At 34.8% G+C, this 13340-nt stretch overlaps 2 protein-coding genes across 2 annotated transcripts; one reads left to right on the forward strand and one right to left on the reverse strand.

Annotated features, from left to right (window-relative positions):
• The first annotated feature begins 3187 nt into the window (after positions 1-3187).
• Positions 3188-6144, forward strand: LOC104903893 (hypothetical protein). Its single transcript, XM_010692027.4, has 3 exons — positions 3188-3846; positions 5032-5389; positions 5795-6144. Exons 1-3 carry the CDS (start codon positions 3553-3555, stop codon positions 5968-5970), a joined length of 828 nt encoding a protein of 275 aa, XP_010690329.1. The 5' UTR covers positions 3188-3552; the 3' UTR covers positions 5971-6144.
• Positions 6145-7609: 1465 nt separating this feature from the next.
• LOC104903894 (hypothetical protein) lies at positions 7610-11983 on the reverse strand. The gene is made up of 4 exons (XM_010692028.4): positions 10191-11983; positions 9694-9917; positions 8937-9160; positions 7610-8842 (listed from the first exon to the last, which is right to left on the reverse strand). The coding sequence occupies exons 1-4, from the start codon at positions 11224-11226 to the stop codon at positions 7963-7965; spliced, it is 2364 nt and encodes a 787-aa protein (XP_010690330.2). The 5' UTR covers positions 11227-11983; the 3' UTR covers positions 7610-7962.
• Between the last annotated feature and the right edge of the window lie 1357 nt (positions 11984-13340).

Here is a 13340-nt window from a genome sequence, read left to right on the forward strand (position 1 = left end):
ACTTATTTAGAAACGGAGGAAGTATATGTTTTTGTGAAATCTTTAAACTCCTTCCATTTTCCTTAATTCTTGTGAAAAATGAGAAGTGAGCATCATATTATGGGAGGGAGGGAGTAGTAAAATAGGCATACTTTAATACCAACTCATCAAAACTTCATTGCTTTATCAGCTCATCCAAAACGATGAATTATTGAGAGTACAAAAGCTATGCAAAACCATCCATTTCCATTAAAGTCGGCCAAAAAAGAATGTCCCCTCCTCTTAAATGAGATTCCAAACATGCTCCCCTATTAATTACTCCTATTAAAAACTCCAAAATACTCCCAATCGGAAAGATATCCTTCATCCCTCAATTTTCCTTCCCATCAATTTGGTCATGTATATTGTAGTAGTGTTAAAAAAAACCGAAATCGAAAAATCGATCAAAAAATGTGGTAATCATACTGAAAAATAGAGATGAAATGGTTCGATTACCAAATCGGTAAAATTACCGTTACACAGTACTACTATTGTTATAATTTTTTATAAAACGGTTAACCAAAAAATCGAATATATTTATTTTTATTTAATTATTCTTCAATTTTTTTGATAATTAGATTAATTATTATTAGTTATTACTAGACATATTTAGTAAGTTAGTAAGTAGTATTATTATTTTTTCTAAAAAAAAAATGTCAGTAAGTACTAACTGCTAAGGCCCAAAACAATAAGATCAACCTGATAATTGCTAAAGTTAGTAAGCCCTTTAACTTATAAGGTTGAACTTTGTGATTTAAACTCTGTTTGCTTGAAGGTTGTAACCCGTTCAAGTTTCTCTATTCCATTGTTGAATTTTGTGATATAAACTCTATGTCCTCCATTCAATGGCTGAGGTGTATTAGTGTTTTATTTTTGATATTAGTAGTGAACTTCGTGGAGTAGTATGGTATTATTTATGTTGAGAAAAAGTGCAAATCTAATATTATAAATTAAGTAAAATAAATAAAACTCGACTACTAGAGTAATTGTTAACGGCTGACCGAAAAGTCGTATCGAAAAACTGGCTAACTGATTAGGCAGTTGGCAGTTAGCGGTATAAACGGTTAGAGTTCACAAAAATGATGTCCGATTATCGAATCAAAATGTCGTTTCGGGACAGTTAACTACCCATAAACACACCTAATTGTAGATTCCCACCAATAATCCATCTCTGTATAATTTCTCCACTTTCTTTTATAGTCTTCCCTTATAAGTTGACCTCATACTATAAACACCAATAAAGGATTGCCGGTTGTAAGCGTGTTTTTATTTGATTGCCTACATGGGATGAGCGCATATTTGACTACCTCGTTGTAAAGGTTTTATTGAAAATATTTTTTGAAGTCACCAACAAGTCTTTAAAAGAAGATTCATAAACCTAATTGGATATTGTGAAATCGTAGGGACAATTTAGGGACTTATCCAATGTAGATTTCTCCGTCATGACTCCATCAATGGTCAATGAACCATGGATTGAGTTCGGGGCTGAAGGTACGAACACGTTCAGGAACCACATTCGTCCACTGATGGCCTCTACTTAATATCGATTCATTTCAAGTTTTATGCAAATAGATAACGACATAATATTTTAATGCAATATGAATATTAATATATGTTGGTTCATAAAAAAACAAAAGACTAATTTTTTGATGATATTATTATGCAGTCAAATTACAGAGAATCTAACAGGTTGCCATTATTTGAATTTAATGTTAGAATAATTATTTAGGTATTTGATTAGCAATAATAATCATGTGAGGTGATGGAAGCATTAAAACATACAATCATGCATATGAATAATATCAATGTAATGTAAGAGAAAACTAGTTATTAAGCCCGGGCTATGTCTCGGGTAAGAAAAAAATTTCATTTACTAATATAATACTTTATAATAATAACACTAAATACAACTTAGCCTAGTGGTTAGAAGTTAGAACTTTAGTATATGTACTTGAGGTCTCGGAATCAAACCCTACTATGCAATTTCTTAATTTTTTAATTGTACATGGATTACATGAACTAAAACTCCCTAGGGAGAGCGCCACGTGGCACAGTTTCTTGTTTTCGCACGCCTTTTAATATATTTGTATAGATATAAAAAAAAGGGAGATTTAGAGAAGAATGTACATTATAACGCTAATTCCCTTTAAAGATCTACATCGTGACAAGTAGATATTTAGTAAAATAAGAATTATATTGGAATTGACCCTAAGGAATTATACTTACTTTCTGGCCGGGTTTTTTTATTATTATTATTGTTTTAAGATTTTTTATCATTTGAAATCCGAAATTAGCTATCTTTAGGAATAAAAATCTGATTTTTGAAATATCCTTTAAAAAATTAATCATCAAGAATAATTAACATTAAATTATTATAATAATAATTAATTATCAGGAATAATTAATTGAGCCTTTAAATTAAAATTGAGCTTGGATATATTAAATAGACTTTATATTTTCGAAATGCTTTTGAGTTTAGTTTGTTCGATTGCTCTTCATTTGGACTGGACCAATCAGGACGACGGTATATTTCATCATTTGGTAACTCAATGGGGAGACACAATTTTGTGTCTGTACCAATCCACTTACTTTGCTCTCACATTATCACATACAATAATTTTGATCTCACCAATTAGTATATAGGCTCGGGTGATGTCCCGAGATTTCTCTATAGTAGTAGTTAAATAAGTTCATATTCATTTTAAAAAGTCATCGCATTCATTATATAGATTTCAAAAGTTTTTCATTCATATATCACCATTAATTTTGATTAAATTAGCAATAATAGTATGGTGGAGTGATCGTTGGATCTCTTTAATTCATACGTAAGGTTGTGGGTTTGAATCTTGACGTTAACAATGCTTATTTAATTTTTGAACGAGAGATAATGACACGTGACACATATACGTTCTTAAAAACGTTTTTTTAAATATATTAGTATACATTTCGCTCTTTAATTTCATTCACAACTCAACCCAAACTTAAACAAGTAGTATTACTCCAATGAAACAATCTTAAAATTGAGACTTTTGAGCCATGATATGATGATAGTGTTTTACTTATCATTTGAGCCATTAAACCTTCCCTTCAAAGCAACTTATGTCCTCATTTTTAGACTCTAGTAACAAGCAACTTGGATTCTTTGTAATCACATAAAAGAGGAAATATTTTTCCAAATCCAAAATTGTGGAATAAAAATCCATCTTCTTCATTTGCTGGTCCACACTTATAATCTGAAACAAACCCACCTTTCTCTCTCCTCCTCCTCACTCACACATTACACACAAAATACACAATCACATACTTCAATCAGAAGAAGAATTCTCTCACAACACTCAAACCAACAAACAAAAAAAGAAAAAAAAATCCAACACAAAACTACATTATAGTCTTTCTATCAATTCAAACAATTAACAACCCTTTATAATTTCTTCAATCCCAATACTATATATTATATAAAAAAAAAGTATTATTTCAACTAATTTATTTAAAACCTCACAAATTTCTCTGGCCTAAAAACACCCACCAACAATAATGTCAGCTTCCCTCTCCGTACGGCCCACAACTCCGGGCTTTCATCGGGCCACGGCCCAACCCAGTTGGCACAGGCGTTGTTGGGCCGTCTCTATACCCTCCAGGCGCACGTTAGCACCGGGCATCGTGGTTCGGGCCGGGTCTCGGGCCGATGATTCGGCGCCGTTTGGCATGTCGGTGGAGAACGCTTTGAAGCTTCTGGGTGTTTCAGATGGAGCTTCTTTTGATGATATTTTGCGTGCCAAGAAATCAATTTTAGCTTCTTGTAAAGATGACCCTCAAACTGTTGCTCAGGTTTAAGTGTAAATTTTTGAGCACCTTTACTATTTCAATTTTTCAGTCTTTCTTTTAATTTCATTTTTTATTTTGAATTTGGGTGTTTTTTTTACTGATTTTATAGTATCAAAGTTTGAATCTTTGAGTGATGAAGTTTATTTATTTATTGTGGGGTTTTTTAAGGATGAAGATGAGATTTGAACCCAACTCTTTGGCTAAAGTTATGATTAGTTTTATTTGATTTGCATGTGATGGAATTTTCTATTGAGGATTATGTATGCTTAAAACATAGTGTTTTGAGTGAGTGTGGTGGTAACTACTAACTAGGTTGTGATCCTTGCAATTGGATGTTTGCTATGAATTCTTAATTGTTGACAAAATTTTGGTTTAGGTTGATTATTGGTTCAGTGGGTAAGTTGTAGATTTAGGCAGGATTGATGTGGATAGAACTAAGATGGAATAGTTTGGCTTGATCAGAATTTGATCAATTCTTTTGGAGCTTGGAATTAGTAGTTGATTTTCGCCGTTTTGTGTGGTAAGTTGCTATGGTGCTAATGAAGTATGCTGAATGAATGTGCAACATGTTGTTAACCTAGCTTTAGCTTGAAGATGTTGGAAGGGGAGGATGTTTATACAAATTGATTGGATTCTAGAAACAGGTTCTTAGATGTAATGGTCTTGACAGGGGATATTTTCTCGCGTCTGTGTTGATCATTTGTAAGATGTTCATTAATTTTACGGGTGCTTCTCCTTGCTTTAAAGACGTTATCATAATGTTGACCCATAATCATATTCTGTTTCCTGTATGTTGCTTATCCTAGACATTTAGCCTTTATTCTTTAACCTGAAATCGCCTTATTTTAGACTTCTTGTTTAAGATGTGAAATAAATTTGGTGGCTTTCTATCTGAATATATGAGAGATTAGGGTATGTTGTGTCAACTGATTTTGACTATTCTAAACTTATGTGATGTTACCTGAACTTGTTTTTAGAACTAAAATGAACTTGTTTTGGAATATGTCAAATTAAGCTGAACAAAAGTACAGAACAATACCTTGTTTGAATTTATTCTCATGAAACTTGTATTTTATAGGTGAAATGAACTAGGCCTTACCTTATGACTTATGGTTGCTTGTATCTCTTGCTTTGAAAGGTCTATTATTATTCATCCATCATTGAAATTCTATATTTATGTATTTTCAGGTAGAAGCTGCATATGATATGTTGCTCATGCAGCGCTTAACACAGCGCCGAGCTGGAAAAGTTGTGAACAACAGCGTTCGCTACGCTGATGTCAAACCTGTTAGCTCTTCTGGTATAGGGACTATGCCTCAATGGCTGCAGACAACAATGAAGAGTCCTCCTGTAGTGGTTGAAAAACCACCTGTATCAGACTTAGGAGTACAAGCCGGTGTCTATGGCGCAATGATGGTTTTGACTTATATCAATGGAACATCTTCATCTGCAGGAGGGGTGGCTGGGGCAGATGTTCCAGGGTTTATTCTAGCCACCAGTTTCGGAGCATCCTTGTACTTCATGAGCAAAAAGAATGTGAAGTTAGGTATGCCACACTGAGATCTCAACCTTCTTTTATAGCTGATGCACCCATCTGCAACACATGGAAATGTGGAATTGTGATTTGGCTATGATGAATCCAGAAAATAAGGGGGGAGGGGGGGATTGTATTGTCAAAATTGCATTATGCCCCAACCCTGCACCCAAAAAAATGGAACTTGATTACACCTATCTAAGCCGGGTGAAAATGCATCAACATTGAAGTACTATTTTATTTGGAAAAAGGCTAAATAAAGATATTGTTTCTCCATCGAACATAATTATTCTGCTCGGATGTATGATGGAGAACAATCCTCCAAATAGCCCGAGTCATTTTATTTCAAGTGCTTCCGCCATGCATATTCATTTCATGTATGCCTATTGTGAAATTAACTTCCATTGGTATTTGCAGGGAAAGCAACCCTTATAACCGTGGGTGGACTTGTAGCCGGGGCAGTTGTTGGTTCAGCTGTTGAAAATTGGCTGCAGGTAGATCTTGTTCCATTTCTTGGTCTGCACTCTCCTGCAGCAGTTATTAGTGAATTCATCATCCTTTCTCAGTTTTTTGTCTCTCTATATCTTAGATAGGCTCTAACAAAGTTGTAATTACGTGTTGCAATCAGATATCACAGACTCGTAGCTTTTTCTTTTTGCTTGTATCATATCCTGGCATTTTTAGGATGTGTAGCTTATGTTATGTACAAATGAGATATAGCAGAATCTTAAATTAATTGAAGTTAATATTATGTGCAATTCGTAGTACTTCCTCTATGCACAGACTATAACTTATTTAATTTGGTTTTCAAAGTTGAAAAAACTAGTTTTTTCAGGGTCACAGCTCACTTGCTGAAAACTGAAATTTTAGCTTTATAAAAGAGACTATCAAGTGCAAGGACAAATTTTGGGTTGGATATCTGCGATCATTTCCATCATTTGAAGTTAGTTTACTTGAAGCCTGCTGTCTGTTAAATTGTTGTTGGAGAACAGTTTTCCACTGAACATGTTTGAGGAGACGGCCATTCTGTAATTCGACGGTGTCCCCCCCCCCCCCCCGATTCCCCATTGTCGCTTGATGGGAAGCAAGCTCTCGATCTAGCCATTTTCAATAAGATTATGCATGCTACTTCCATCATAACTCGCCCCATAAACAAGAAAAAAGACAGAAATTTGGAAAGAAAAAAAAATTGTGGTATGTTCTGCTTTAGGATAGCTGTTTTGTTGCAAATGCTGTTAGTATGTAATTATTGTGTAATGAAACACATTTCTTGGTTACCCAACTTATTAGTCATGTGAACTTTGACCCAGTTCTCCCTAGGAAACCCAAGTGCCCCTGACCAGGAAGTCTTCAAGCTTTCCAGTTTTCCACAAAACCATAATACTTTGGATGAATCAAAAGTTTTGAAACCTGCAATTTGCCACCACACAGAAAGAAAAGAAAGTAGAGAAAAAACTTCATCTAGCCAATGAGTATTTTACACAATAGAAATAGATGTAAATGCTTAATTATATTTAACTCACGAACGTTAACTTTATTTAAAAAATAATTGTCTACCTCTAATGGATGGATTACCCATCTGGTAGATGTAGCAATCTGGACTGATAAATCCCGTACTTCGTCTGTTGCTGTTTTGGGTCTTTAGAATCCCAATGCTCCCTTCCTATTGGAATACTTTTCAGCAATTTCAGCTGTAGTATTATTAACCATATGGTACTTGAGAAGAAAACATCAGCTTTTCCATTTGGATCCTGAGCCTCTCAAAGAATAATAAGAGTAATTTCAGCTTCCACTGTTTTTATACCCAACAGATCAAGAGTCAAGACCTACGCAGTTTGACAGTATCTAAGCCTCTACACCTTGACTAGACATGTAAAGATTAAATTGATATAGAAGTGACAACCAATCAACCATATTCAAATAATGGAGTAAATAATAATGACTCATTTCAACTGGCTCAACCCTATTCTGTATTCAGCCAAGTCATTTAGATTATTATTGCCAATTTGCCTATTATGATAGATTAATCTCCAACTTAGTCAGTTCAACTTGGATAATGTTTGTTTTGGTGGATAAGAATTCAGGTTTAGTAGGTTTATCTGTTTATGGGTTAGCTATTCCAAGTATAAGCGATATGGTGCACAGCAACTTTGAAGTTCTTAACATCATAAACCTAAAGATTTTAGTAATTTAACCAGCAGCCACAAATTGTGGTTGCATGATCCGTTTAAGTTGGCCATAGTGACAATTTGTACTAAAACACCAAGATGTCCTACTACATACAACATACAAAGAATGCCCACCTGACCATTTTGAAGCCACAACCCCCTTGACCTTAGATTTCTAGGCCAAAGAGAGATGTGAGCATCCAGAGTTTACAACAAAATTGTGGGCATTCAATCAAATCTCACCCTCAATTAAAAATAAACCAATGCTAAGAAAACAGCTAATAATCACTCTAAACCTGCGCCTCAGCGAGCTGCTTCGGCACAAGTCTAATGTACAAACTTAACTCTAGAACGCGTCATCCTTGATTGTTAAAATTCTCAAGGCCCTTTTGACCGAACAGAACCATAGTTCATTTGTTACTTTAGGTGCTCATTGACGTAGGAACCTTCTTGCAAGCTGGGCTGTTTTTCACCCTTCTCCAAATGCTGTCTATCATTCACCAAATCATTGTACATTTTAAGTGAAGCCTTTGAGAAATGTACCATGGCATCAAAAATCAAAGAGAATCCAGTTTGAAATCCGTTCAATGTAATCCTTTGTGTTTCTTCCATGAAATTGTGATGTTTCTCCTTCTCAAATTCTAATCGCCGCTTGAAGGTGTCTAAAGCATCTTTCTTTTCAAGTAGATAATCTGTTTGCTGTTCTTGTTGCTGTTGCTGTTGCGTATCATCCTGACTTTGTGCATCAATTTCTGAAGGTTTATACTCTAAAAACTTGGTACTTTCATGAATTCTCCCCTCAACTTTCTGATATGCAATCATCTTCTTCTCTAGTTCTTTAGCCATTTTGTCAACTTTCCTTTTCTGGTCTTGTTCTTCCCCTTGTTGAACCCATAAACCCCTTACATCCCTCACAAAACTTTTCATCGCCACGGAGACAGCCTTATCGGGTAAGTTTTCCATATAAGTTAACCAATCACGACATATAATGTACAATGGAGGACCTTTTGCTCGGTATGCGTTGAAACTCTTTGATTTAGAACCAAATTCAACCTCCGGGACAATGAACTTGGATAACCATCCATGAAGAACCTCGACATAAGATTTTTGTGCAGCAACATACTCTGAAAAGCATTCCCGCCAGTTTTGAATCTCGGCCTCGAGCTGTAGTGTAGCAAGCCGGTGCGAGTCATTGCAGAATTTTCCATATGTTGGGCAGTCAAAAGTCCTTACTTCAAATATTATGTGGTTCTGAGTTTCATGGGATTCCATCATTATCTTCCAGGATTGAGTCAAACTGCAGAACAACAAAAGGGAAACAAGTTTGCAGAATGAGAATTCCACAACTGAAGTCAGTGTTTTGGGGTTTTTTTTTGGATTGTTTTCCTTACCCTTGCAGCAGTTCAATGATCTGTGGCTGAAGCTCTTCATCTGCAAGTTTCTGAATTTGCTCAGAGATAGACTCAGCTCGCCGGATGGCAACCAAAATTCGGGAGTAGAGATCTTTCACCGCTGCTCGGGTCTTGTCTACAGATAATGAGTCCTCTCCTTTTACATCCTTGTTTCTCAACTGTGCACATTTTCTTTCATACAGCTTTCTTATGGTGTCTCCAGCCTACAAAACACAGACACAAACGCCCAATGCAATATAAATAGAAGATTATACTTTGTGCTTCTTTGGTGACGTAACGAACATGGAAAATTAAGATTTTTTAGGAAGTTGAACAGTGAAGTTTGGTTGCACAAACTTATAGGAGAAGTTGCTCATCAAAGATTGGTTCCCATGAATGATCAACCAAATAATGTTTTGCACTTTCTAGAAATTGTAAACATTATAAAATCAACTATATAGGAAAATAGGAAAACTACTTAAAAGACCACTTCGTGTTTGTGGTCATTTGGTTTGATGTAGGAAGTAAGAAGTTACTAGGTTTCAATTCCTAGGAAGCAAAAGAAGTTGTTTGACCGAGTATGATAACTGATAAATAAGTAAATCCCATGGAAAGTAAACTTCATAAGTTTATGTCAAGTTAACTAACACCTATCTACTTCCTATAAATGTTCACTTCCCATCACCCAAACAAGCAATAAGATGCTTAAAACTTTTGCTGAAATATTCTCCTAGAAGAATGGTAGGTTTTTCTCTACCTTGACCTCTTCATAGAGCTTCTTTTCCCAAGCGTATAGTCTTCCTAGTGTTAGTGAATGGCTTCCAGCTGACATGCCACCATAATCGTCGAAAAGATCGTTCTTATACTCCGTCCATGAGGTGGAGTTCTTAGAGCTTGAAGCAACTAAACTTTTACACGATGAAGACCGCAATGTATTTGACCGGTGCCATGTAATAGCTTGAATGAGTTTGGTTGAGTTCTCTACATTATTACACCAAGAATTAGAAATCATATCAGAAAAAGAAAGAAATTCTAACAGCAGATAAGATTCTTATATCTACTCGTTAACATCATTCATAAAGATATATTAAGGACATACTAATATCTAGTCCACCATACTTTCCAAGCTAATTAACAAAGATATTCTACTTGAATAATCTAGATAATAATGCTGCAATTCATTACATACATATTCATACAACCCAAATAATTCAATAACATAAACCTGAAAAGTATAATAACAAAAACAATCACCTTTAATTTCTTCAAGACCAGATTGCATATGCATTTTGTTAGCTTCAAGCATCTTAGAAACATCTTTACCAGAATCATAAGCTCTTATAAAATGATCCTCAATATCTTTCAATGCATTTAACAACTCTCTCCCTTCAACTTCAAGGGATTGATCAATAACAGTTAATCCCTTTTCACTTTCTCTCACATTTCCTCCCTCCATTCCCTTAACAACATCAACTCCTCCACCCTTAACTAAATGCTCCACCACACCTCCACCACCTTTAGCACCACAATCACAACCGCCAACGCCACATTTCTCTTCCACAGCATTCCCCTCCTCCCCTCCTCCTCTTTCCTCTTCCAATTCAGGTATCCCTTCTTCCTCCCTAACCGCCCTCAACTCCTCCTCAGGGTGTCGCTGAAACTCGGCCCCAACGACATCGTTTCGAACCCCTGAAAAGGGGTTAAAGAAGTCCCAACCACCATAATCCCTTTGAGGGGATGGCATTGGTGGTGGCATTGACATAGACATTGACATTGGTGTACTCATATAGTAATACCCATATGGTTGATTTGTCCCAACAACATTCCTCATTCTCATTATCTCTTCTTCTCCTCCCACATTCTCTGCCTCTTCCTCCTCAGAAGATGAGGAGAGTGAAGAAGTTGTTGAAGAAACAGGGGATGATTCACAACATTGTTGTTCTTGTTCTTGTTGTTGTTTTTGTGTAGGGTGAGATGGGTTTTGTTGAAGAAACATAGGGTTTGTAATAACTTTTTCAGCAACATTTTGTGTTATTGGTGGATTTGTTGAAGGAGATACACCACAATTTGGAGGTGGAAATGTGATTAAAAATGGTGAAGAAGGTGTTGAATGTCTAGCTACAAATAGTTTAATGGCAGCTGAAACTGCATAAAGAGAATGACAATACTTACAATGTGCATCAGCTAATGCATATCTTCTCTCAACTGCTAATTTCATCAACTTTTTTCTCTCTCTACAAATTGCAACTACTTCTTCTTCATCCTCTAATCTTGATGCTACACATCCCATTTTTTTTTATTTTTTAGAAATTAAAATTTTTAAAGAAAAAAGAGAGATGGGTTTTTATGGTTTTAAAAGATGAAAAAGATTAAGAAAGGAAGAGAAAGGTGGAATTTTGGAAGAATGTGCAGCATATTTTACAACACTTTTCTTTTCTTCTTTACCATTAAAATGGAAAAAAAAAGATGGAAGCTTTACCCTTTAGGGTTTTCTGGGTTTCTTCTAAAAATGGTGTTTTTCTTCTTTTTGTCTTTCTTAACAACTCTCAGAATCTTCTACTCAACTGGGTTGGTTTTAAGAGAAGCAAACTTATTCTGAAACAAAGAATCTGCAAAACTCATTTTTTTTTCTTAGCTAAAAAAAATGGGTTTTGAAAAATAAAATACTCAAACTTTCAAACTCATTTTTTTTGTAACTAAAAAAAAAAGGGTTTTTTCGGAATAATTTTGTTTTGCAAAAAATAAATTAGTGAAGCTTAAAAATGGTGGGAGAAACAGAGGAATGAATAAAAGCTTGAAACTTGGTGGGATTTTTTCTTTCTTACTTTCTCTCTCTTCACTTTGACAGAGAGAGATAGAGAGGGTAAAAGAAGGAGAAAATGGAAAAGAGGAGAGAGAAAGAGAAGCAGGAAGAATCAAAGCTAAGCTAAGCTAAGCTCTGAGTGAAGGTGGCAAGGGGCTCGAGAAAGAGAGAGAGTGTTTTTTCTGTTGGGTGTTTGTTCTATTCTACTTGCAATTCTTGTGTTTTGATGTCAAAAGTTTAAAAGTTTAGCATTTAAAAGAAAAGAAAATCATGTGACATGGCAATATGACATGCATGATAATGTAACTACAGTATAAGATAAGATACTAGATTACTAGTATAATAAAATGACATAATGTAACAACAATATAAGTGATGTTATTATTGTTATGTAGCCAACAAAAACAATGAAGTATACATTATACAAAAACAAAAGTAATAGGATATCTATATAAGATCACATTTTTGGACTGGTCATTTACTGGGGTTGAGAGAAAAGAGGAGTCAAAAACACTGACAAAAAGTTGTCACAGCTGAAGAGAGAGAAGGTCAGACTTCAGAGTGTTTGTGAGCCTGGCTGTGAGGTAGGGGCGTTAGATTTTGGCTCATGCCTCATGGACTCGAGTGTACTTGTACTACTCATAACTTATACTCTAATTAGATGAGTATTACTCATTTACTCCCTTCTTTTTCTATTTAATTAAGGAAATGTTACATGTATCTCTATTATATTGTATAAGGAAAGGGAGAGTAATGGTGTCCTCTTTTGAAACGCCTATTTTGTCCCCCTTCCCTTTCTAAATTACAAAAGGAATGTCAAAATCAAAATTGGCACTCAAAGAAAACTAGCGAAAATAAATTTACAACACTCACTCACAAATCACTTAAAAGAAGAAACTTTACAATTTACTCATACAATTGAGAAAATCACATTATAAAAATCACGCAAATCACTCAAATAATCAGAAATCTTTATTAAAACTTAAAATTAACATACATACTAAAACTAGCTAATAACCTAGAACGTCAATACATACAAAAACATTTACAAAAATTATCTTACAAATCACTATTCTCAAGAACCATTCACAATTTATGGTGGGTCATGATAAAAAAAATAGAGGTGTATTTGTAGTAAAATCGGAATTTAGAAGTTAGATAAGGAAAAAATTATTTACTTTTTTTATAGTGTTTCCTATATATAATAAACCTTTTACGTATATTTGGACCTATTTTTTTCTATTATATAATAGCGATTAATTATCAAGGTAAAAAGGTTTATGTAAAAAATCATTCAAGAATTAAGGAACAACATATCTCTATTATATAAGGGAAGGGGGGGGGCTATGGTTGTTTATGCCAAAAATCGCCAAGGTGACAATCTTTGGTCGGAACGACGACGACTAGATTAGATAAGAAAAGTAGATGGCATAATTTAAAGGGAAAAAGTAAAAAGAGAAGAGACACAAGAAAATGGTAACGCGGAAAACCCATGAAAAGGGATAAAACCGCGGGTGGCAATGAGTCCACCAATCCACTATAATTTGGGAATTAAAGCCTTTCAATACAAGTATAATATTTTTAGCATATGAATGAAAGAT

The sequence above is a fragment of the Beta vulgaris genome, chromosome 9 (assembly GCF_026745355.1).
Source record: "Beta vulgaris subsp. vulgaris cultivar EL10 chromosome 9, EL10.2, whole genome shotgun sequence".
Lineage (NCBI taxonomy): Eukaryota > Viridiplantae > Streptophyta > Magnoliopsida > Caryophyllales > Amaranthaceae > Beta > Beta vulgaris.